Source organism: Meles meles, chromosome 13, assembly GCF_922984935.1.
Source record: "Meles meles chromosome 13, mMelMel3.1 paternal haplotype, whole genome shotgun sequence".
Lineage (NCBI taxonomy): Eukaryota > Metazoa > Chordata > Mammalia > Carnivora > Mustelidae > Meles > Meles meles.
Window position 1 is genome coordinate 2,075,565 of NC_060078.1, and position 26,701 is coordinate 2,102,265.

General features: G+C 43.3%; 1 protein-coding gene across 5 annotated transcripts in view; it reads right to left on the reverse strand.

Annotated features, from left to right (window-relative positions):
• TTC13 (tetratricopeptide repeat domain 13) overlaps positions 1 to 26,701 on the reverse strand; it is a 75,302-nt gene that overhangs the window by 20,828 nt on the left and 27,773 nt on the right. For 3 of the 5 annotated variants that reach the window (XM_046027022.1, XM_046027021.1, XM_046027025.1), the window contains exons 5-12: positions 19,943 to 20,008; positions 18,123 to 18,215; positions 15,370 to 15,486; positions 13,849 to 13,959; positions 8,354 to 8,436; positions 6,435 to 6,576; positions 6,009 to 6,183; positions 4,326 to 4,482 (exon numbers count right to left, since the gene is read on the reverse strand). In XM_046027022.1, coding sequence (XP_045882978.1) covers positions 4,326 to 4,482; positions 6,009 to 6,183; positions 6,435 to 6,576; positions 8,354 to 8,436; positions 13,849 to 13,959; positions 15,370 to 15,486; positions 18,123 to 18,215; positions 19,943 to 20,008 — 944 coding nt within the window. The remainder of the gene's footprint in view (positions 1 to 4,325; positions 4,483 to 6,008; positions 6,184 to 6,434; positions 6,577 to 8,353; positions 8,437 to 13,848; positions 13,960 to 15,369; positions 15,487 to 18,122; positions 18,216 to 19,942; positions 20,009 to 26,701) is intronic. The other 2 variants (XM_046027024.1, XM_046027023.1) reach the window with 1 other exon arrangement.

A 26,701-nucleotide genomic window follows, 5' to 3' on the forward strand; every position in this document is an offset into this window, starting at 1 on the left:
TGAAAGATGGAGTCTTCGTGAGTGTGTGCATGCACAATTATCATCACACACTTGGAACACCGATAACTGGAGTGAGATTAAGAAGACACCTATGACCATTATTTGCTTTAAAAAACTTCCCCAGAATACATAAACTGCATGGACTGTCTTTATCAACAGCAACCAGATGTCTGCCCCATGTCCATCCCCTACCCCTGCCCCAAGTTCTATTACACCAAGTATACTAGGAAATGGCCTATGTGCCTAGTAGGACTTGCTTAGCTGCCAACCTCCTTGAAGTCTGCATAACAAAGTTTGCAGTTTTAAGTTAGAGGCTGTGTAGGGGTCCCAAGACCACTACCGGGTTCAGTAATTCACTAGAAAGACTCATAGGACCGCACAGTTGTCTTCATGGCTGGGATTTATTACAGCAGAAGGACACAAGCACAATCATCAAAGGAGAAAAGCTCATGGGGCGAAGCCCAGAAGAAACCAGGCGGGAACCAGGTGCAAGCTTCCAAGGGTCCATTCCCAGGGAGACAACATAGGTTGTCACCCCCCCGGTGAAATGCTGCCAACCACGGACGCTCACAAGACATGCACTGCTCAGGGTTTCTATCAGGGGCTGATCATGTACACAGCCTCTAGCTGGCAAGTTCCCATAATCCAGACACCCAGAAGGAAAGTCAGTGTTTAGCACAGACCGTGTTGTTTGTGCAAACAGCTTAGGCACAGTGAGCCACTCGTCAGTTCGGGGAACGGTGGGACGCTCCTAAAACCTCAGTTCCCAGACATCACCCAGGGGCCAGCAGACTTTTTCTAGAGACTGCAGTGAAGTCTGCCATGTTATTGCTCTCCTGCAGATAATTCTCTAAAAAGGAGTGGCAGAGAATACACATAACCTCTTTGGCCAGCCTATTTTAATGCTTCTGATTATATAATAATTGATACACACAAAAGCATACAACCTCATTAACCCAATTCAAGAACTAGACCAACTGTCTATCTACTGGTATGCTACCGTCCCCATCGTATCCTCCTGCCTCCCAGCGAGAGCTTACTTATCTTTAATTTTATGTTCATGATTCCTTTCTAAAAAAAAAAAAACTAGGTTACAAATATGTGTCCCTACACAATATATTCTATAGTTTTGCTCAAGAATTTTATGGGGAAAATGATAGGACATTGTAGTTTACTGACTCGCTGTTTTTGCTCAACCTTATATTTTCGGATTAATCCACACTGTCAATACCCCACTGGGGGTTGCTATCACCTTTATCCACGCACGGACATTGGGATGATACTCGGTTTTCCATCTGAACAAACACCGCCATCAGCAATCTGGTACAGATCTCCTGTTGGACACGTGCACAAGCACAATTTCCTCTACTGAATTCACATGGCCGAAGTGTAAGACTACCAGGTACAAATGTTCAGTTTTACAAGATCAGGACAAACAGCTGGCCAGAGTGGCTATAGCAATTCCAACTCTCACCCGGCATGTATACAAATCCTCCTTGACCCCCCCCCACCCAATCAATATTACTGTTATCAGACTTTGTAATATCTGTTCATTCTCGCGGGTGAGAAATGGGGTCAGATGTACTTATCAACCAAATTTGCCATTCATCTTTTCCCTGGTTCATGTGTTTTACACAATTTTCTTCTGGTTATCTGACTTTTACCTTTACTTTATAGACGTTTTTCATAAATTCTGGATGTTAATTTTGGTCAATCAATTTCCAGGTTGCAAGTAGCTTTTTATAACTCAGACTTAGCTATTCACGGTTCCTGGTATCTCTTGTCAAACAGTAGTTCTTAGGTTCAATGTAGTCCAATTTGTTAGTCTAAAGTCTAAGCTTTGTGTGTCTAAAGAAATCCTTTTCTAGGGGCGCCTGGGTGGCTCAGATGGTTAAGCGTCTCCCTTTGGCTCAGGTGATCCCAGGGTCCTGGGATTGAGTCCTGCATTGGGGCTCTCTGCTCAGCAGGGAACCTGCTTCCCCCTCTCCCTCGCCGCCCCCCTCCACTGTTCACACTCTCTCTTGTTCATTCTCTCTCTCAAGTAAATAAAATCTTAAAAAAATGAAACTAAATTTAATAATTTTAAATCTATTAATATTAATACCTACATCAGGACTCTTACAGTGTTTCCCACATAGAACTTTTTCATTCCTTTACTTTCAATTTTTGTGTTCTTATGCAGTATAAACAGCATTTAACTGGATTTTTTTTTTTCATTTAACTGGATTTTAAAAACATTCCAATCCAACTATGTCTGTCTTTTGACATTTAGTCCCTTTATATTTATTGTCATTATTGATATATCTGGATTATTTCAACCTATTCTTATTTTTCTTTTCATTTGCCCCACTTACTTCTAATGCCTCCCTTCCAGTCCTTTTTTCTGCTTGATTTTAGATTTGCTTTTTGCTTTGTTTTTACTTTTCTATTACTATAGAAGCTGTACACTTTGTTTCTAACTTTTAGTACTCACCCTAGATATTTTAAATATTTATGTAGAACTTAAAGCTTTAACATAATATTTAACCCATATTCCCTTACAATACTTAATTTTTGCTATCCCTCAACTTATTCATTATTGTGCCCAGTATTTTTTGTCCTTTTTATAAAGCCCCCAAATAAGGTATTATTTTATATAGACAATGCTTATTTAGACTTAGCAATTTATCAAGCATATCATCTTTCTTTTCTCATTATTCCTTCTTGTATCTCAAATCTTGCCTGAGGTTAATTGCCTTTTTCTTCAATTACACATCTTAGAAGGTTTTTTAATGAATGGCAAGTGGTGGTTAGTTCAGCTTTTTATTGTCTGAATATATATTTATTTGGTCTTTATTCATAAAATATAGTTTTGTCGGCTACAGAATTCTAGGTTGAAAGTTATTTTTTTCTTTCAGCACTCTGAAGATAGTCCATCATCTTCTAGCTGCCATTCTGATGTTGAAAGGCTTATACTCAGTCCAATTACTGACCTTAAGTAGGTGGTAAGATTTTTCTTTCTGTTTAAAATTTTTTTCTCTTTATGTGTTCTTTTGTTACTGATGATGTGTCTGGATATTGATTTCTTGCCATTTATCTTGCTTTCTTAAAAAAATCTGTAAATTTATGTTTCCTTAATTCTGGGAAATTGCTAGCCATTATGTCTTCAAAAATTGTCTCTCCTTCATTCTCTTCTCCCAAGATTTCATCTAAATATATGCTAGACATTTTTTATAACTTCCACATCTTCTCTCTCTCATGTTTTCTAATACCTGGATTCTCTGTGCTACATTAGAGATAATTCCTAATGCTCTGCCTTCTAATTCTGCAATTTTCTCTCAACTATGTCTAATTTGCTGTTTAGCTTATATTCTGAATTCTTTATTTCAATGATTATATTTTCTATTCTCAAAGCCTCCAATTTATTTTTAACCTGCCCGGTCATTTTTAATAATCTCTTATTTCTTGTTTGCTATTTCTTCCTAATTTCTTCAAACATTTCATTTGGAGTTAGAGAGTGTATTCAATCATTCCAATATCTGAAGTCCTTGAGAGTCTAAGTCTGTTGTTTATAATTTCTGTTGATTTTCACATATTGTTTTGGTGATCTTGGTTTTTGACTCTCATACTAACAATCTTAATCTGTGGGAATACTTACACCCCCAAACTGGCATTACAATCTTCCCAGGCAGGATCTGCATTTGCTCTTGTTGCGATCCTGTGAATGTGGTCCAAAACCCATCTTGCTTCTGCCTCAAGGAATTCCACTGCAGTGGCTGTTAGATGCCCTCATCTCTAGGACATTTTCTTCCTTTCAAATGTGCCTATCATGCATCACTCTAGCTTGAATTTGTCCCTTGTTTTCTTTCTTTGTAGGGAGTGAGGGGATTGATCTTGGCAGATTTTTCTTAATTTTGAAGGCATTGCTAGACTCCCAGAGATTACTTTCTGTCCTAGATCTCATCGTTTTGTAATCAGATAGCCCTTTAGTCATAATGCAGCAGTAGTCAGCCATCACTGTAATTTCAAACTTTTGGTTTTGAGTAATTTGTTTGAAAAGTAACATGGTAATAGTAATGCATATCAACAACGGCCAATAACTACATTTCAAGTTTGAATGTCGCATAAAATTAGCAGGGAAGATCGGGCCAGAAGGAAAGGTGATATTCAAAGGTAAGTTTCAATGTACCTTGGAAACTAAAAGAAATATCTGCAGGCATACCAAATCCAAAAATAAATTCCCGAGAAGCATGGACAGGAAGCCATTTGCTGAGCAAGAGTTACCACAGTGAGCTGATAGCTCAGCCTGAAAAGCAAAAAAAGTCATTTTCATTTAAAGCACTTACTTTATGTGGGGTTGCAACCCTGGCTGCTCTTCATAGTCTTCTATGAGGAAAGGCAGATTTTTAGCCCAGTGGTCTTTAAAGCTTCCAGGCAGATCCACGTCAATGTTATATTCCGTAAGAGGAGTATCAAGGTGTGCGTGAAGATATCGAGAATACTCTGCAGACAGGAGACGAGATCTGACACACCCACATAATGCTAAAGAAATCTTTTTTATTGCTGGTTGCCATACAAATACTTTGTAACAAACCGTTAATTCCAAGATTCCAAGAATTCTAAATGGAGATGCCAAATTGTAGTAAGTCCCTATTACTATATGATACAGGGTAACTCAAAGTACCAGATCGAACATAAGCCAGTCAGTCTGGGTCCACTTTGTCTAAGTTTTAATCATCTTTCCATGAAGAGCACCAAAGTTCTCACTTTCCAGTTGCAGAGCCTGAGAATCCAAGTTCAGCGTCAGACAGTGCCTGGTTCTCTGTCAACTGACATGAGTCAACTATGTATATGATTTCATCAGCTGACGAACTGCAGCTTATCTATATGGCCAGTGTGTGAGGTGTCTGGGTGGCTCAGATGGTTAAGCATCCAACTCCTGATTCTGGCTTAGGTCATGATCTCAGGGTAGTGAGATTGAGCCCCGTATCAGGTTCCATGCTGGGCGTGAAGCTTGCTTGAGATTCTCTCTCCTTTTCCCTCTGCTCCCTCCCCCACTGCTCACGCTTGTGTACACATTCTCTCTCAAAAAAGAAAAAAAAAGTAAAAAACGTGGCCAGTGTGACCAAGAAATTATATTTTAAATTTTAATCTAATTAATCCAAATGTAAAAATTGATATTTGAGTGAATTGTTAGAAAACTTCAGTATGTTTGGAACAACTCACATATATGAATCTACTTTTTCAACTTTAAATTTCTTGAAACATAAGTTCAAATTAAGAATTTCCAATGTGTAAATATAAAGATGTTCTGTAAGTATAAGATATACATCGGGTTTCAAAGACTTGGCACAAAAATTAATGTAAAATACCTAATGATATTAATGAAGTGTTTTCATATTAATTATATGCTGAATTGATACTATGCATATACCAAGTCAAATAAAATGTATTATTAAAGTTAATTCTCCATGTTTACTTTTACATTCCTCACGTGGCTACAAGAAACTTATAACTCCAGGGCTAATAATTTTTTACAGTTGGACAGTAACTGGTAGGAGATGGTTAATGATGACAAAGGGAAGCAGAAGGGAAAGTAAAGATTTGTGCTCTGTGTGAATAATAAAAATATCGTGATGAAGGGTGCCTGGGTGGCTCACTGGGTTAAAGCCTCTGCCTTCAGCTCAGGTCATGATCCTGGGGTCCTGGGATCGAGTCCCACATCAGTCTCCCTGCTCAGCAGAGAACCTGCTCCTCCCTCTGCCTTCTCCTCCCCCTACTTGTGCTCTCTCTCCCTCACTCTCTGACAAATAAGCAAATAAAATGTTATAAAAAATATTTTTAAAAAAACAGAAGACAGGGGCCCTTATCCAGTCCAGGTACGGCTGCTAACCAAGGGCAGAGCTATGTTCAAGCTACCGCGTGTCTTCGGACTCAGCTGCCTCCTACAAAACCTCAGAGAGACAAGCAGTATGACTTCTGCAGCTCTGAGCATTAAAATTCAATGACTGGGCCATTTCATGTCTTACCTCGGAGATATTTCACTTTCAGATACTCCGGGCTAGCCTTCTGGCCTGGGAGAGGATCATTCAGCATGACTTTAGTCTGTGCTTTTATGCCTTCATAGAACTGTCCCATGGCAACGTGGCTGAGTCCTTTCATGTACTGGCACACCTCGTTGTAGGGCTCGAGCTGCAGGCACCGCTGCGGGGAAGGAGAAAAGGCTCTATTAGCATCTGTACAGGCGCCCATGACTTTTAAGTGCTTTATTCTTCAGCCTCCAGTAGGAAACGTTTTCCCTCCCGGCTCAATCAGACCAAATACACACTCTTAGAGTAGTCTATAGGATGTGGCAATGGTTTTGTTACTGCGGAAACACGATTCCTGGCCCTCCTCCCCTGGCCCTCCTCCCCGTTCATCCCGCTCAAGTTCCTTCGCTCCTCACTGAGGCCCACCTTGAAGTTCTTCAGGGCTTCCTGCAGGCTGCCGTGGTGGTAAAGCATCATCCCCCGGAGCTGCAGGGTCTGCACGTGGTTCTGGTTAAGCAGCAGGGCCTTCTGGAAGCTCTCGGTGGCAGCTTCGAAATTGCCCAGTTCTCTAGGTATTTGGCAACAGTGATGAGCACAGTGCGGAGCATTTCAGTGAACACATGGAGTACGTTGGCTTCAGGATCGCGGTCCCACACGTGAACCCAACCACACCTTGATGCGGATGTTCCCGTCTCTAGTTTACCGTTTTACAGCTCAGCTACATCCTACTTACTTTACCTAAACATTACCAGACTGTAGGATAAGCACAAAGCCCTATGAAGTCTTTGGAGAAGATGAGTTTATTGATTCCCAAAGACAAGCGCCTATTCAAAACCTTATCCCCAATTCATGAGCTCCAACCCCTAAAAAACCATGTGTAAATTTTAGTATTTGGTAAAACCATTGTTGGGGGAAAAACTGTGTAGGTTACAATCATACACAGGTTCATCATTCTGAATCAAATTCAGAAGTTTAAATTTTATTTTTTCTGTCACAGAAGTTAACTTCACTTAAAATCTGGCAAATCATTTCATAATTTAAAATTTAAAACAAAAAAGTCTACTTTAGAGTTGTGATCATTTCAGAATGGAAATGATTATTACGAGCCTTCTTTTATGTATTACGTGTTTACAAATAGAAAAAGCACCTTCAAAATTTTCCATGTGTCAATTTTCTGTTAATAATGAATATTTTTAAATAATATAACATTCGCTTAAATTTCTACACCGTTTTACTAATTACTCTGGGTGCTTTCCAATCTGTTTTCAGTGTACGTCCCCAATAATTCTGTGGGGCAGCAAGGATAAAGGTCATTGCTTAAACCCAAAACAAATCCAAAGACTCTTTCGTCAGGTTAGTGTTAAGAGGGCTTCTCCAGCTGCCGCCATCAGATAAATAAGCTCTTGGATTCGACCCTTCCTGAGTGAGGGCCAACAGTTTTGAAGGGATCTCTGTCACCGTGTCCTTTCTAACTTTTAGAGTAGCTTGCAAGGGAGAAGCCCGAAGCTCAGGGAAATTAAGGACATCCAAGTATAACATGGGCCAGCCAGAACTGGAACCACATCGCTTGACTCCCGAATCCTGAGCCCCTTCTTTCACGCCACGAACCTCCTTTTCAGGTCAGAGTGTAAAAATGTTTGAAAATCAATACTGGTCAGGGTTAACGCATGGAATCGGATGCCAGAGTCTAGGCACAACTTCTCAGTCCTGATAGAGAAGCGCCGTAACTGTCTCATAATCTATCCCGTTAATGATAGGGAGGCAGCGTCGTTTGCCATCCCTTCCAACTAGGGATCTTCAAACGATCACAGTGAGGCCGGAATTAAGCTTACTTATTGCCTAGAAAGCAGCAGCTGCATCCGTGACTCAACTGCGTATAATGCCACTATTCAAAACGATACCCCTTGAAGAGCTAACATTTTCTAGACCAATATATATGAAGAGAAGTTGTTTAAAGAGGCAATAATATTATGGAGACGATGGCTGGGTTATGGACACTGGGGAGGGTATGTGCTATGGTGAGAGCTGTGAAGTGTGTAAGACTGACGATTCTCAGACCTGTACCCCTGGGGCAAATAATATATTATATGTTTATTTAAAAAAAGTTCGCAATAAAGAAATAAAGGGGGGGAGAGGTAATATGTATCATGATATCCTCTGACACAGTTCTTTCTGTATTCCAGAGACAGTCTCAACAAGCTTGTAAGTGCTTATGTGATTCAGAATGACAATCTCTTTTGGTTAAGAAATGCAATTTCTTTCGAAATATCACTACTACATGAGGCTCTCTTGTCCCCTCACTGTACGCCCTTCCCTCCTACCCCGACTACTATTGCTTTTCTTACCTATAGGCCTGTCCCAGACTTTTATATGCATCAATAAAATCAACTTTCTGCTTCAAGGCTTCTTTGAAGGATTCAATAGCTTCCTGAAAAAAGTACATAGAAAATTATGTCATTGGCATAATTGTTAAAGTCGAGTTTCACTTAAATCACTAAAAGACTTAAAAATATAGTATACATGGTCTCAGGGTGATTTTTTAAATATGAGGACTTCAAAAAAAAGAGAGGTAGAGAGTATGACAAACTATGAGGCAGGGGGACTTAATTTCAACAGTAAACAAGGGCGTCACTGTGAATAATAACAGAGCCGTAGAAGCTTCTCCCTTCCAGAATGGGAAAACGGCTTCTCACTACCTTCTTCATTAGGGCTTTGATTACTAACGATACCACCCTTGTGTCAACATCATTTCTTTAATGAATAAAGGCCTTGCGGAATGAAAGTCAGCTTACTAACCGTGTGAAGTATAGTCTTAAATGACCATAACCAGCAGCCCTTAAAATGAACCAACAAGAGACAAAAAAGTAAGCCCAGCCTGACGTTGCTCATAAAAAAAGCCACAGGGCTCCCAGACTGACTGGGAATCAGAAGGATTCCCACGATCTACAGGAAAAAGAAAGAGCAAAACCAAATCCAACAGAAGCCTTGAGTTGGGGGCATTTGGGGCATAGCTCCTGCCGGCAGCGGAGAAGGGGGCACAGATGCTGTGCGCGAGGGAGGAGCCCCAGGACACACAGCCCAACTGGCCGCTGTGGAAACCTCTGGAAACTGTTAATGAAATATACCGTTCTGCTTCACGATAATAGTCTTAAACTGTATTCAGTGTACCTTCCATTATGACTTGACTATTGACTGTAATAAAAAATTATCAAGACATTTCACACATTTCCCAAGGAAAAGACGTGTCTTACTTAAGTCAGCGGCTACAAAGTTATCATGATCTCTAATGGCTTTGAAGAGAAAGGCTAAAATGTCTGTGTATTTCACACCTAATTAGATAATTCATAGCAAAAAAACTACGAGAGATGTCATAGGCCTTGCACATGGTAGGCACTCAATAAATATTTAATGATTTCATGGGCACATAATCCTAATTCTTTTCAAAAAATCACCCATTCCCTCCTTCCTGATTTTCTCTGTAGGGGAGCAGGGTCGGAGGGGCTGACTTCCAAACTCTTCTAAGGCAACGATGGGGACAACCACCTACTCTTTAAGGAGTCCCACTGAATGTGTTCTGTTTGGCAGAAGGATGAGAACGGATAAATTTTATCACTTCTGAAATGAAGACTACTCCTCATTAGACTTCTGGCCCTGGCCTCTTCTTGATCTTTTGGGAGCATTACGACTGTATTTTAAATTCAGCAAACATGTATTGAGCGCCTACTATGTGCCAGGGGCAGTGTGAGGGGTAGGGGACACAAAGACGAGCAAGTCATTTCTCTGGCCTCGAAGAACTCAGTCTAGTTAGAAAGCCAATTACTTAACCAGGTTATTAGAATACAAACTAAGAGCTACAAGAGACATATGAGTCAAAGTCTCGGGGAATAAAGAGAAAGGAAGAACTAACTGAGACGGGGACACCAGAAGAGACTTCATGGAGGAGGTGGCAACTGAGCTGGGTAGGGGAGGAGGAGGAGGAGTTTGGTAAAGAAAGAGGGCATCGAGGACGGGGGCGGGGGGGGCAGTGGTGCGTGGCAGGGTGCTCAGCAGTGGCGGGGAAGGCAGGAGTGGAGGAGAGGGGAAAGACGGGGCGCAGGCTGGTGTGGGGAGCTGGGGCCAGGGCGGTGGGGGTGAGGAGAAGGGCCTCTGCCACGCTCCAGTCTTGACATCACCTGCCAGTGGTGAGAACTGGGGGCTGTGAGTGGCTGTGGGACCTCCCCGAACTGACTCTTTAGAGATAATGCCACGAGCCACGACAGAGCAGACAGGCTGGATGGGGGAGGGAGCGGAGCCCCACGAGGAGGGGACCACAGAGGTCCAGGCAAGAGATCATGGAAGCTCAAACTGAGACTGTGTCCCTGAGGACAGAAAAGGAGGGTCAAACTCGGGGCATATTCTTAAAGGCCAACGAAGAATCTTCCGGCTGTGGATAGGGGGATGAGGGAGAAGGAGGGGAGGAAGCTCGAAGCTGGGGAGCCTGGGTAGAAGGTGAGAGCGTGAGCGAGGGTAAGGAAGTAGGAGGGACAGCTGCGGGGCGGGGCGGGAGGAGGTCAGGAGTCCCGCTGGGGCACGCCCAGTCTGGGTGTTTGTGGACGTCTAGGGGAGATGCCCGGGAGACATCTGCTGCCCACGGCACTTACAGCATGCTGGGACGCCACAGTTCTTCAAAGTCTGATTTCTCTTCAGCTTTTAAGAGTCTTTGGTTTCGGGGTTCCTGTCTAATCACTGCACAGCTCTCTACCTCATTCTGCCAAAGAGGGGACATAGCAGAATCAAGATCTGAAGCCACTGGGAACAAAGACACTACAATGAGTCAATGTCTAAGCACACGGACCGGCTGTGAGCTGATCCGCACCGCCAGCGCGAGCATCGCCTCCTTTATCTGCCGCCGTCCCTCACGCGTCCCTCGTTTATTACAAGGAAGAGAACAGTCTCACAGAACTCTCAGAGTGAAGGCTGACCCAACAACAGGAGCTCGAGATATACAATGTTTGAAGTATCTTTACATCACAGATAAAAGTCTTCACTGTTTTCCCCAGGGAAATCCAAAACGTCTGCTGTATCTACCTGATCGGACAGTTGTGACATTTGCCCTGGGATATCGCCTAAAAGATTTCTAATGTATTACACCGTACAGTAAATAAGCATACCACCCATTTAATTTCTAAACTGATTTGGCCTAAAGAGACCCGCTTTAGGATACAAGGATAGCTCCAATTCATGGGTCCATGCAATACGTTGTCTCGACAGTTGACAAGAGAAACTAAAGAGAGCTAAACTAAGTTCGTTAATGTAATGAAGGCATGTCACCACTGACTCAGTTTTCCAATCTGTGTAACTGGGACACCCTCTGCTCCTTCTACACTTCAGGGGGATGCCGCTGGGATGAGTGAGACAATACGTAAACTCTCTGACCGCCTCGGACAGCAGATCTAGAAAAATGCAAAGAAAAAGTCCCCATCTATTGCACACGCTGATGCCGTGTTTATGAGCACAGTAAGGAGGAGAAAGCACCAAATCATTTGGCGAAAAGGGGTTCACTGAGGGGCTTCTAGTGCTCGTGGAACAGAAGCACTGGGTCCGGGTCCTCATCCCACAGATTTGGAATAAACCAAACCGAGTCTCAGCCCTTTTCCGATGTGCAGTTAATGTCTCTGTTACGGCTCTTTTTGGAAAGATTCTCATTTCAAAGTAACACAAAGAGCCCTCCCTACCTGCGTTCCTAAACCGGCTTTAGAGTCTATGGCGAAATTCTCTGTTTTGCATTTGCTCACTTCAAAGAATATTTTTTTTTACCTCTCAGTACTGATTGTTGGTTTTTTTTTTTTTTTTGCATTTCAAATCTTGTTCTCCTCCATGAGATAGCCAAGGCAGAGACTTCGAATATAGTATTGTGATTGTGAATTTTTTAATTTACGGCGACTGAGAGAAGGTGAGAGGAATAGCGGGCAGATACCAAATAAGCTGGAAAAGCCCATCTGGAAGCTGCCCAAAGCACATTTCAGATACCTGCTCTTGGTGCCTATGGCCGCGGGTCTGAACCGGGGCAAGACGGGCAGAGCCTCGGTGTGGACCGCACGAAAGGAAACCTGCATGCAGTTCCCTCCGGTTTGGGTTTTAGCAGATGGGAGTTATCTTTCTAGAGTCCGTGAAACTGAGATGAAATGAAACAAAATCTGTCATCACAGAGACCTGATCCGTGCTCACAGCCCCTGCACACACATTATTTTACTGAATCCCCGCAAGTCCTTCCGGAGGCGGGGACAGAATCCTCTCTCCGCCACAGACGGAGGGAGAGGGGCTGAGGAGCTGAAGTCCCGTGGCCAGTGGCAGAGTTCTCAGGATGCAGAGCGGACGCTCGAGCCAAGGCCTTCCAGCTTCAAGTCCAAGGCTCTGTCCTTGAGATCATTTATTCCTCTCGGACTTACTGAGCACCTTCTATGGGACAGGAACTGCCCATGACATTGAGGGTTTACAACAGAGGGCCTTTCGGAAGATAAGCCGTTCCTGCCCTCCAAGAGTCTGCGCATGACCCACGGAACTACTCTCCACAATCAAATGTGTGTCCTTCCTGCCAGGCACGGTTGAACTTGTACACAGCTGTCAATGCTCTGGTGACGAACAACCCGTCTGGGAAGACTGGTGAGCTCCTGGTCCGTGGGAAGTGTTTCTCGCCTGCAGAGGCTGACTCTCGGGCCAGCCCATTTTCAATCAGACGGGGATGCGACCTGCACTAGAGCTCTGACCCTGTGCGGGCCATGGGCACCGAGGACGCCCCCCTGAGGACCAGAGCTCCCCTCTCGGCTCCCAGCCAGGTGTCTGCCCCAAGGCAAGGCTGCTGCACAACAGGTCCTCAGCGCCCTCAGGGCTCGACCAAGGGCAGGAGGCAGAGACAGGTTGGAAGGGACATCGTCACCCCATATGTCAGTCGGCTTGCACGACCCCTTCCGTTTCCCTCAACCCCGTCCCAGCTAATAGTGGTCTCCAAGCGGCAGCACCGATGTGCTTGCTGGAAAACTGTCTCCAGACCTGCTCCTGCAGCCCCCGGGGGCTCTGACCCCCAGAACACTGCCAATGTCTCCCCATGGCCTTCTGTCCCTAACCTCTCCAGCCACTGGCATGTCAGAACCCCCTTCTTAAGTGGCAGATTGGGTCTCAGTGACATACTTTCCCCCGAATCTAGATTTGTAGCTCCTCTGGGCCTACCAATTAAAGTCAAGGCGCTCTGCATACAGCACTCGAGACAGCTGAGGGCCTCCCCTTGGCCCACGGGCCTGCTCAGCAGCCCTGTGCTCAGCCCGGCTATGTGCTACGCCACAGACTGGCCACCTCCGTGCCCTCTGCCAGCACTCGTGCTCTCCTCTCCGCCTGAAGCAGCTGCTGCCCCCAGTCCGCTCTGCCTGCAAGGCCCAGGACAAGGTGGACTTGTTCTCTGGAACCTTCTCTGGTGCTGCAGTTTCAGTGGATCTTTCTGATCTCTGTTGCCAACACACTGTCTTTGGTCACGCCACCTTTTTTTAGTGTCTCTACCAAATGATAAATCATACGTGGAAGAAAACTTTGTAAACTGTATCCTTCCTCAGTGTCAAGTGTGACGGATTCTTTCTCCCTCTCACTAACCCTTTATCCTTTCTCCGCCTGCACCTTCCTCCAAGTACCTTGCACATAGTAGGGGCTCAATAAGTATGTAGACTCCAACTCCTTCCTAAAATAAACCGATTAGATAGACACATGAGTTGTCATTTTTAAAACACACCAAATGAAACCCCACTAAGATCCTCCCACCCGCGAGAGAAAAGCAGAATCATGATACTGTATACACAGTATACAACACTTTCACCTTCAAAAGTCCTCTGTGAAAGAAAGTTAGACCTTTGTATAGCATAGCTATAGGCTGGTTTTTGTTCAGTTCTAAGGACTGCTGAAAGTCTTCGTGGGCTGTTGCATAGTCCTACAAAAAGGAGAGCAGGGGGAAAAATAAGGTAGTATTCATTAGACATTCAGACATTTCTTACTTCTGACTGGTCAAGAAGAAAAAAAAAACAATTCATTCTGTGCCCTTTTTGGCTTTAAAGGGAACATTTCATATCCACAAATATCAGTTGAATTCTTATCCTCTTTGTTGAAATAGTTGATCTCCTTAGGAAACTGATGGGGAAAACCCCACAAAGGTTTAATTTAAATAGACTATCTTGGGGTGCCTGGGTGGCTCAGTGGGTTAAGCCTCTGCCTTCGGCTCAGGTCATGATCCCAGGGTCCTGGGATCGAGCCCTGCATCAGGCTCTCTGCTCGGCCAGGAGCCTGCTTCTCCCTCCCCGCCTGCCTGCCTCTCTGCCTACTTGTGATCTCTCTCTCTCTCTGTTAAATAAATAAATAAAATCTTTATAAAAAATAAAAATAAAAAAATAGACTGTTTCAACTACAAAAAAGATTATTTGTAAAAAATAGTATTAAGGTTATAATCTGTTAGAGAAACTTGACAACTTATCGTTTCTGGTACTAACATCTTATTACACTGGACACTTGTACAATAATTATGCCATAGGTCAACCTTAAAATGTGTTATGCTGAGAATTTTTTAAATCTATTTTCTTGGCCAACAGGGAATTGTTACTAAAATGATGTAAACCCACTATTTACTAACTGTGGTAACCACAAATATCATTATGATGATAAGAGAGAACCTTGCCAGATCTGGCCGCTTCCACAGGGAAGTTATAGTCTGGGAAGCCACGATGGTTCTGGTTAAGGCTCTTGGGTGTGATACCCAAGGAAATTCAAACTGTGCTTTTCAGCTTAATAATTACGTCGAAAACATGCACATCTGTTTCTCTATGCTGACATTTACAGAAAAAGCGGAAGTATCATCAATGAACCAAATTTCTCTTCTCTTCTCTCTCTCTTTTTATCCCCCCCAAGTCTAGAATTACTTACTGCTGACAGCTCAAGCAAGAAAATGTGTGCTCTTGGTCCTTAACATTTCTCTACTGGGTTCAATTTCAGCTAAAGAAAGTGCTTTTTGGGGGCGCCTGGGTGGCTCAGTGGGTTAAAGCCTCTGCCTTCGGCTCAGGTCATGATCTCAGGGTCCTGGGATCGAGCCCCGCATCGAGCTCTCTGCTCAGCAGGGAGCCTGCTTCCTCCTCTCTCTCTGCCTGCCTCTCTGCCTATTTGTGATCTCTGTCAAATAAATAAATAAAATCTAAAAAAAAAAAAAAAGTGCTTTTTTAACCGTCTTGTATCACAAACATATTATTATGAAGCCCCAAACCCAAATCTATTAAATAGCTGCTTTCGGAAGTAAATGGAAAAGTCCAGTCTTTATCACCACAAAAGGGAATGTGTCCAGGTCAGAACAACTCACCTCTGATATGAAGTACAGTGTCCCCCGGTGTCTGTACAGCCGTGCTGAGGGCTGAAGCTGGATAGCCTTGGTGAGATCATTCACTGCTTCATTAATTCGTCCCAGAGGGGACAGAATCTATAAATCCAAAAATGTGATTAGGGACGAAACCTTCCAGGGATCAACCCCAAAACTGCCAATGTTTCTGACTTCTCAATTCCACTTCACCACACTCCACTCATAGGATAACCTTCTTGGCCCACAAGGATCCCTGACCCCACACACTACATAGCAAGGCTCAAAGTCAACAGGCGGAGCAGCCACTAGTCTTTGTCTAGCCAAGAGGGAGGCTGATGAACTATAACCACATAAATTGCTTTGTCATGGTTTCACGTTCTGGGTTACAACAGATGTTGCTTTTCTTGAATTGGGAATTTTCTTTCCTCACCCCCTTTCAAAACAAAATTTAGCATTTCAAGGTTAATCTGAAAGATAACTATGAACTATTAAAAACAGAGAAATTGTTGGACACCGAGTAGAGTCCTCCGTGGCCTTCAGCCCTGCCCTCTGTGGTCGAAAGTACTGGCGGACCATCTAAGATTCCAAGAGCCCCTTTCTGTTAACTCCTAGCTAACTGGTCACCATCGACAGAGCAGAGGAACCTATGTCTGCAAGCTTGCTTGGGAAGCCCTTGTGACCCAGCAGCGAGCTTGTGCAGGTGACAATGACAACGGAGAAGACAGTTCAGAATGCAAAAGTACAGCAGTAAGACATAAGAAAATCCAAAACGGGTATCAGTACTCATGCATTCAAGCTCAAGCATTTCACCCTGAGCGAATGTCCTGAAATTAGGCTTAATTTTGTTCTCATGATACAGGTCATTTCCATCAGGTTCTACTAGGGGGCTTCCGACTCTGCAGGAACTTAGAGCTGGCAAAAGAGACAGGATTCGGGGAGGCACATTACCAGTGGCAAGAAAGGAAGCTCAGAAAAAGGAAAGGAGTGAATTAAAGAATATATACTTGAGAACTCAAAAAGCATAGCAGTTGGGGGTTATATTTTGGAAGGAAGAACATCCCTATCTGGTTTATTAACTCCTAGGTATATAAATGAATTATCACACCCCAGCGTAATAATTAACATGCATAATAATGACCTGAGTAACTAGAAAAAGGTTAAACTATGTTCATTAAATACAGACTTTCAGCAAGTATGAAAGAGAAAGCTCTCTCATTAAAAGATTTCTGACATTTATAAATGACATGCTATAATAAGCTGGAAAAATCATTCAGTAGTGGTATTATTGCCCAGTAATGCCAGAGAAGGGGAATATTATTATATATATTTAAGATCACCGAAAATTACTTTTTGGATTACTGATATTATTTTTGGGTACACAACTAGCTTTTTATTAGGTACACAAATCTTCTAAAGCTACTATATAAATCTTTCTATGCACACTTAAGTTCTTGTTTTAACATAATATTTTAACGTAACACTAGAGTGATGGAGGGAAAAAGCATCAGCACCCCCTCCCCACAGCAGATACCACCAAATTGGCCACCAAATGCTCACCTTAAATACCAACAAGGTTCTCGTGCAGTAACAAACAAATTACAATCACTTAACCCTTATGGTTGCAATCCAAAATAGGAAAGAGATAATGAACTATATCATTAATTGAGAAAGATTTTTATTCAGAAACCCAAATTCCCAATAAAACATAAAGTTCACTTCAAGAAATGGAACTGTAGAGACTCTAACTTTGCGAATACAAACACCACAAACACAGTTTTTAAATTACTAAAACATTTAGTGTTTTCTTTAGTTCTGAGTTTTCTCCCCCTAAAAAGGGGGGGGGGTGTCATTTTTCCTTTAGTTGAACTATGGACTCCCATAAGGTCAGATGATTAAATTTTCTCCTGACTGGATACATTAACAAATTCTAAAGCCCTTAGTATGGTTAAATGAACAGTAAAATGAAATCCTGTAGTTGACTATTAATGATGCAAAAGGTAAAATGAACACGTTTCATTTAAAAACATTAAAAGGAATGCCTCTCCACACCCCGTTCTCCACTTTGTCCCCGAAGATGGGGGCTCTCATTGGCTCTAGCGGCACCTGTTCGCGAGGCCTCCACAGACACGCCCACACCTGCCCCTGCAAGCCTCCCCCAGGCCCCCAGAGGCGCGCCTTTCTGTTCCTGAGGAAGCACCTCCTCTTCATGTCTCCGGTCACAAATGTTCCCTGGTATTTTCACCGTGTTACCTCTGTCTCCCCTTCAAGTCCTAAGTTCCCTCAAAGAGCAGTTGTGGTCACCCTTACCTATCTACGTCTCTATGCACATCTCACAAGAATTATACGTAAACGTACACACACACGCACGCACACACTTACATGCTCACACACACGTGCACACTTTCGGGGGTTATGAATTTCATTTTGACCATATTGTCACAGAGTTTTGCTAAAATATGTCATACATACATATGGCAAACATGATGTATGATGTATTTTTCAATGAACACTACAGGAGCACAGGCATAACCACATATTTTTATACTAAATATTACTATTAAACGTTAAATTGGGAGTATCACCCAGCCCATAGTTTTCTAGTAATTTCAACCATGTTTAAAGGCATTCAGTACCTATGGAGGAAAACACAATAGGTATCAGGGAGCTTTAAAATTTACAACTAATAAGAGAATAGGGAAAAAAAATCTGAGATTCTAGTCCAATAATGACAGAGGGAAAAAGAAAACCACACTCACTTCTGCTCGCTGTTCAAATACCTCTGGACGATCTGGTTCCAAGGTAATTACTCGGCTCAGTTCGAACAGAGCAAGCTCAGCGTTCTTAATGTCCTTGAAAAGGTATTAGCTCAGTATGAGATACACTGTTCCTCAAAACCAGGTTGAATAGTTTTTCTGAAAAAACTAACAATTTAGTCACGATATAACTATGTATTTAGAAATAAATAGGAACTTCGCTTCTGCACAAAAGATCTGCTGATTTAAATAAGTTATGTTATAATTATTTAACTCACTCGAGTCTACCTGCCCATCAACAGCCCATTAGACCTGGTCACGTATCACAAGTTCCACTGCTGGTAGGACATTTTCTAAATTTAACCCATTTAAAAACCCAATCAATGAATTTCGAGGGATGAGGATATGGATGGACACCAGCATGCAGAACGATGCTGACCAGTGGCGGTGTGGGGACAGCAATGGGCTGAGTCAGAGTCGATCAAAACCCCTAAGCCCACACACCTACACCGTAGCAAATCTACGTAAGTTCTCTTTAAAATCTGCATGCTATTCTTATATTAAAAATAGAAGCATGTTACTTTTACATTAGAAACACATTAAGGATACAAGCAAATTTCATGTTGAGATATACTACTACAGATGAGAATTAGGAAGCAGCTTATCTCTGACCTTTACTAGGTCAACTTCTGTCATTTACTGATGTTCTCACTTCCTACCACCTCTGTTATCCCCAAATCTGAGCTTGTTCTCAGTCCTCTATGTCTCCGAATTATACAAATAGTATATAAAATTTCTCCAATAGGCCAGCACCCGATTAGTAGAATTTTTTTAATTGGCAAAGACACAAAAATGATGTTTCTTCCTCAATCATCATTTTATTTGAATATTTCTAATACACAATAAGACAACAGAAAAGTTCATGTATAATGTTCTAGACTGAAAATATGGAGATCTAAATCTTAAACTATTTTATTATTTACTACATAATCTCAGGAAATCTTCACTTTTATACCATGGTGCCTTATTGAGTAAAATATATTTATTATATTGGGGCACCTGGGTGGCTCAGTCAGGTGAGTGGTTGCCTTCTGCTCAGGTCATGAACCCAGGGTCCCGGGAAGAGCCCACCATTGGGCTCCCTGCTCAGCGGGGAGTCTGCTTCTCCCTCTGTTTCTCTACCCACTTGTGCGTGCTCGCTCTCTCTCTCTCTCAAGTAAATAAAATCTTTTAAACTATAAATTCATTATAACCTTTCCCCCACATTCCCCCAGAGAAATAAGGAGATGAAGGCTACAACAATATACTTATCTGGGGTAAGTAAAATATACGATAAGGAAGAAAAATAAATTTTACCAAAAAAAAAAAAAAACAAAAACAAAAAAACAAACCCTTTTGTTCTTTTATTCAACCTTTAAAAATTGTGAAAGAAACAAAATTCTAAGTCTTACTGCGCTATAGATGCTAGACTCCACTTTTACCAATTAATATTTCTTAGGAATTCAGTCAAGATCTCACCCTTTCCTCGGTCTAGGTCCAGCTCATCACCAAATAAAGTTCAGGCTGGCAAAGGCTGTCCTTTATAGAAAGTGTGGCGAGACTGACTTCCAGAAGCCCTGGGTAGAGATTGCCATTCCCCTTCCCCCCTCTTCCTAGCCATGGGCTCCTGAGTAGATTGACTCCTGCCGTTTTCTCATCTGGGAACTGGCGTGACACCACTACGTGTCCATCAGAGCTCAATGAACAGGGGGTGGTTCTGTCAGAAGCCTGGTCCGGGTCGGGTCATGGAGGCGCTATGGCAGACGGAGCTATTCCATACTCACATGTAGTCCCTTCTTTCCATAGGCTATCCCTCGGCCATAAATTGCACTAACCAGATCAGGCTCCTCCTAAGTCAGACCAAAACAGAAACACGTCAAAAACTATAAACAAAACAAAACAAAACAAAACAAAAAATCAGTTTCTGCTTAAAGCCCGTTAATGCCCCAAGTGACAAGCTCTACTTTACGCTGCCACCACGCATATGTGGACACGCACAGTCCCCAATCAGAAGAGTGTGCTCCTGAAGCTCGTTTGCATGAGACACGTAATAAGAGTTTTGCACCAAAAAAATAATACAGAGAACCAACATTAGGGAGCCCTGCGTTAGCTTCTGTCGCATGGTCGTCTCATCTAAAATACAATCCTCCCCAATCGGAGAAAGACAACTATCATATGATCTCCCTGATATGAGGAAGTGGAGATGCAATGTGGGGAGTTTGGGGGGTAGGAAAAGAATAAATGAAACAAGATGGGATCGGGAGGGAGACAAACCATAAGAGACTCTTAATCTCACAAAACAAACTGAGGGGGGCCGGGGGCTGGAGAGGGGTAGGGAGAGGGTGGTGGGGTTATGGACATTGGGGAGGGTATGTGCTCTGGTGAATGCTGTGAAGTGTGTAAACCTGGCGATTCACAGACCTGTATCCCTGGGGATAAAAATACATTATATGTTTATAAAAAATTTAAAAATTAAAAAAAAATAATAAAACGCAATCCTCCTAACAACTCTATGACCAGCAGCATCCGCGATCATGTCTCACAGGGGAAACAGGGCTCAGGGAAGGAAACGTAAGGAGTGAAGTGCTGGGTAGTGCCTCTTCCTGGTTTGTCCCCTTCACAGTCACAATCTGAAAAGGGGAGAACCTCTCAGCGCCCGCCCCACTGAGCAACAAGAAGGACGTCCATTCCAGTCTGTTTACACTGTGTCAGAACAGGAACCAGACCCCTTCTGCAGACTGCCCCAGATGGACTAGACGAAACTGCCCTCCGGCCCAAGGACGGGGTCCACTGCTCCGCCACTACCTCCCCTAACAGATGGTATGAGCCATCCTTCCTCCTGCGGGAGATGCCTCTCTTCGACATTTAGCCTCTGCAATTTCTACCGCTTCTCTGAAACCTCCCCTTACATTTAAGAAAAAAGATTGAGCGGCCTCTGGCTATACGTTCGGGGGTAGGACTCCTGACACTGCTAAGGAATCTAACAGAACAGGGCACCTGGGTGGCTCCGTCAGCTGAGGGTCTGCCTTCGGCTCAGATCGTGATCCCCGGATCCTGGGACAGAGTCCAGCTCCGCGGGAAGGTTGTTTCTCTCTCTGCTCATGCATAAGCACGCACGCAAAAATAAAATAAAATCTTAAAAAAAAAAAAAAAAACAAGAAAAGAGACTCTCACAGATGAGGCATTTTATAGACTAATCTACTGTTAAGTTGCAAATCTGAGAGAGGGAGTCTGCCCGCACTGCAGAAAAAGACACATCAACCTCGCTGATGAGTGAATGAGACAGAATAGAGGAGGAGATGCCATATATTGGAAAACAAAAGACTAAACAGAATCCAGTATACCTGTAGCAAGGGGCAGACGGATGCATCACTGGGCCTAGCCAGGCCAGCAGACCAGCCCATGGTGTACAAAAGTCAGAAAAATTCAAGCAAGCAATTACAGATCTCTAACTTCTCTTGAAAAATCCAAATACGCAACAGAGATAAGCCCACATTTTTGCATTCTTGAATGAAAAAAAAAACCCAAAACTAAAGCTAAGTACTGGCTGCCTCCTCAGATGAGGGGTGTGCATTCATCGGCGCACCGGAAGCCCACCCAGCACCTCTAGGTCACGGCAACGCACTTTGCTCATTTCAGTCACTGCCCTGGCCCTACACAGTTCTGTTTGGAGTTGAGATCTATAAATTATACATGACTGCCATGAAAGGCTCCATGCTATTCACTAAATGGAAAAAAAAAAAAAAAAAAAGCATAAGTTAATAGAACTACAGAGGAACGGCAATTTTATGAATAATACGTATACACGATTGTGTGGGTGAGTACATACACAGAAAAAAGGGCTCTAAAACACGAACAGTAATTTTCTGTTGGCAGTGAGATTTATAGATGTGTTCCCATTCTACTCACTACACTGCTGTATGCCTTTTCATGGCTGAAAACAAACATGCATACATTCGTAATCAGAAAAAAGATGTTTTAAGTAATATGTACCACAGAAAAGAAATTGTTAGTACAAATAAAAATTTTATCCAACTAAGTAGTTGGAATATTTACTATAAATTACAGAAAATTTAGAAAATGAAGAAAAGCACAAAAAAGAAGGTAAAGGGCAACGAATCATTCTGCCATGCAGAGATAACACTTAAAAACATTTTAAATATCCTTCCTGGCTTGGGAGAAAAAAAAAAAGGCAGAGGAAGTCATTTGGAGGGAGAGGGATACAGGTACAGAGGGAGAGGAGGAGCAGGAAACAGCGACCGATCACGAAATAAAGTGAAGACTGACTTCACGTGTTTCCATAGCAGTAGCACCTGCCAGGAGACAGAAGAGTGCCCGGAAGCCCCTTGTCCAGGCTGGGGCAGGGGGCAGTGACCCCACACGGCTTTTCCCCTGTGAAGACATTCTCTAGTGAGGGGAACACCTCCCCTCAGATTTGTCACGTCTCAAAATAGACTACCTAAGAAGCTTCCCTCCTAAAATGAAAAAAAAAAAAATTATGACGACCAAGGGATAAATCGGGAAAAAGTGTACCTAATAAACAGTTCTACTGAAGGGGCATCTACACACACCGCATAGCCAGAGCGAGCCACTAGGTGGGGGAGGGTCATCCTCATCTCCCCATCGACAGGCCTACTCAGGAGATCCCAGCAGTCTCGCCTCTGAATACACCTACTGCCTCTCCCCCTCCCAGTGCACTGGCCACCGCCCTACTGGATTCCTCCCTCGCCCACTTATGCTACTGCAACCATCTTAACCATGTTCCTGTTCCTCCCGTCTGGTCTCCAGACCCACACTAAGAGTCACCTAACAAGGGCGTTCGATCAAGTCACCTTGGCTGAATTATTCCTTGGCTCTGCAACATCTCCAACAGTCCCATTCAAACACGTTTTTACTCTAACCCACGGTAAAATGCATTTTACGTTGTAACCCAGCACACACACACATATACATACATAATGCGCACGCACACACACACACACACACACACACACACACATCAGAAGCACTAAGTCAAACCTAGTCTTCCTTTTTACACTGCAACCTATTTTCTATTCTAGTGTATTTCACCTTTTGAAAAGCACTAGCCTTCACTTGCCCATCAATTTCAGTCCCTACTAAAAGGTTGCAACTCACTATTGGGAAAACAATGAGGTTACATCTAAATGCTTTTGTAGAAAATACCAATCATTTTCCTGCCTTACGGTTGGGTCTCATCTCCTTCCACTTTCCACCCATACTTTAGAAATCAGCACTACTTCACAGCTCTCTGGACACAAGATGCTCTCCCTGGCTCAGGGCACAGCCCACCTGCCTGGAACATCCACCTGCGGCCTCAGCTCCAACACTACCTCTCCTCTGACTCCTTCCAGACTCCCCTGGAAGGTAAAGAGGCATCGGTTCCTAGTGTATCTTGTACAGACAATAGTCACTCAGTCAACAAATATTTACTTAGGGTCAGTTATTACCATGTCCAGTTCCACATGCTAGAAATACCATAGTAAGCAAAAACAAGACAGAAGGCAAGACTCTTGTCTTCTTGGAGCACAACCAGAGAATCACAAATATAAATGCAAAGTTAACATCTGCGGTAAGTGCTGTAGTGGTAAATGGTGCCTTTGGAAAATGGCATAAAAAAATTAGACACAGTTAGGAGGGCTTCCCTGACAAGTGTGTCGGGGTGAGGGAAGCTCAGAGCAGCTGGTCCAGGCAGAGGAGGCCCAAGACAAACAGGGAGCATAGCATCTGCTCCAAGACAAGGCTGGAGAGGTAGGCAGGGACCTTAGTAAGGATTTTACTCTTTAACCTAAAAGCAACAGGAAAGTGTGTGTGTGTTTGAAGTGCCCACGATTGGACGGCACGTGCGTGTGTATGTGGAGGGTGTGAAGTGATAAGGCAGGAAACAGGGCTGTGCCAGTCACCTGGCAGCTAACAGGCTGGGGTTTGAACCGAGCCGGGAGAAGCGGATGGACGCCAGAGGTACTTGGAAGGTGTCCGGATGGAGGGGATGCTGAAGGCAGGAGCACAAAGAAGTGCGGAGCAGGGACTCATGTACGCCCGTGGAGAGCGTGCCACCCGCTGATCTGGGCAACTCTGGAACCCGAGTCGGATCCTCTCTCAGTTATGGTCAGGGTACGTGCAAGGGTCCGGGGAGGGCATGTGGTCGAACTGGAACCTCTTAATGGCTAGAATTCCATTAAAGTAGTTCTCTTATTATTCGTTATTTTGCATTTGCACACTTGTCACCCACAGGCACACAATACTGAGGCAATGTCTTGTCATGTTTGGCTCTGTGGCCTCTAGCACAATGCCTGACACGTTAAGTCTTAATATACAACAGTTCTTGGTCAGCCACAGACACGGGCCATTTCCGAGGCGGCTGAGGAGATCTCGATGCATATTAAAGACTGTCAGATCGAAGTCAGCTCAGCCTGGCCTGCCCTTCTCATAGGAGAAGCAAGCAGATGACCTGGGCGGAAACGACGGGGCAGTCATTGGTGAAGAGCCAGATCTGGGCTTCCATAAGGCAAAGCTGTATGGGACGTGCAACATGAGTGTTTTCACATTGCTACACAAAATGTTAAACCCTTAGGAAACAGCCATTCACAACTTTGCAACAGTCAAAATATCTGAATACCAACAACTTCCTGCGCTCAGCCATCGTCATTTCGGCTCGGAGGATTCTACATGTACACCCCCTCTCCCCCCGCAGAGAGCCTACCGTGACCCTACAGTGGCCTCCCGATCCCCCAACGTGGTCTCATCATGACCACAGCAGCGCCTTTCCATTCTGCCAGCGACAGATAACAAGTCGCATCAACCAGGAAAAGAAATAACATCTATTATTTAACAACAACGGTAATGATACGTCCTTCTATGCTGTTGAAAAAAAGTTCTCAAAAGAATAAATTGAATAAGAAAACCTAAATCAGAGAAGGATCTGTAAAGGATCACTGTGGTTGTTATCTCATTTGTAATCTAGTGGTAAGGGTTCCTAAATGCAGATGGTGGATTTTATTACTTTCCTTGATTGATACAGCTATATTACTTTATTTTATTTGTCATCGGCTTTGGATGTCAACAAGAAGTCCAAACTCTTTATGAAATGTAACGAACTATACTTTCAAATAAAATCCAATGTCTATTTTTAAAAGCCAATTGGGCTCAGAATATCCATTTTTCAAAAATATTTTTTGAGTATATAAGTCTAACAATATTTATATTTTATCAAGTGTTCAGAAATTTTTTTATATTGTAATTTTTTTTTTAGTTTTCCAAGATTCATTGTTTATGCAACACACCCAGTGCTCAGAATTTTAAATGATTTAAGTGAAAACTAGTATTTCAATCTTCCAATCTTACTTACTTAATGCAAATGCAAAATCATGGTCTAAAAAGACAGTTACCTTACTGGAGTCATGTTCACTTAGATGTTTCAATTCCCAAGACATCGATCTTTTTACATCCAAAAAGGTCTCATTTACTGTCCTCATTATACCATTTATGCAGTGACTTTAAATTTTACAAATATTTATTTTTCGACCAGCAAGGTTGGCTTTTTGATTAAAATCCAAAAGTCACTGAATCGAAGACAAATGAACTGAAACGAGCCCCTGCACAGCACTGGCAATGAGGATTCAGGTTTGCCCAAGCGGCAGACTCACGCACCTAATTACAAGAAGGATGTTTACAAATTGTATGCAGAGGCATGTTTCACATTTTGTCTGCTGATAGAAAATAATAAACAAACGTTTTCATGAATTCAGTTCTACCCAAATCAGACGCACTCAAGGTCGCACAATTAATAACAAAGGCCTCATTTGATTTTTGAATAACTTATGTTACCAAGTCCTGCCTGGGGACCAAAGCAGCATGGCAGCTGGGGAACGTTCTGCTTTCGCAGGGCACCGTCACCGCTGCCCTGACACCAGAGGAAGGACAGTGATGTACAGACAACACGAGTGCACAAGCTTTTCAATCACAAGTTTTCAGTGCAGTCTGACACATCTATTACGCTTTGAAGCTGTGTTCAGTGAGAAACCCTGAGGAGCATTTCTTCTTCCTTTATAGATGGACCGCAAATCCTGTAGTTAAATAACTACTCAAACACACAGCTCCCAACAGCAGAGACCAGGGATATATCGTCTGACTTTGCTCCTCGTGGTATAGCTAAGACAAAAAAGGTTTCAGAGCTTTACAGCAGGTCATTCTGGAATTCTAGGCAGCCCTCACGCACAGATCCCAATGTCACACTAAACGATGTTATAAAAATGGTGACTCTAATACAAGCCAAGACCTCATGGTCCCAATGGTTTTCAGCTTCCCGTGAATGGAACCAGAGTCCATGCTCTGCTGCAGCATACTGGAGTTCCTGGGCTGTCCGAAAGATAAGTTTTGTCAAGCGTATGTGAACTCAAAAACCCTGAAAAGTTTGTGTACCAGGGGCTGCCACCGCAGAGCTCTATAGAGAGCGTCAGCCGGTGCATGGGCCCCGCAAGGAACAGGAGGACACCCGGCAGTGGGCTCTGCAGTGGTACTCGGGC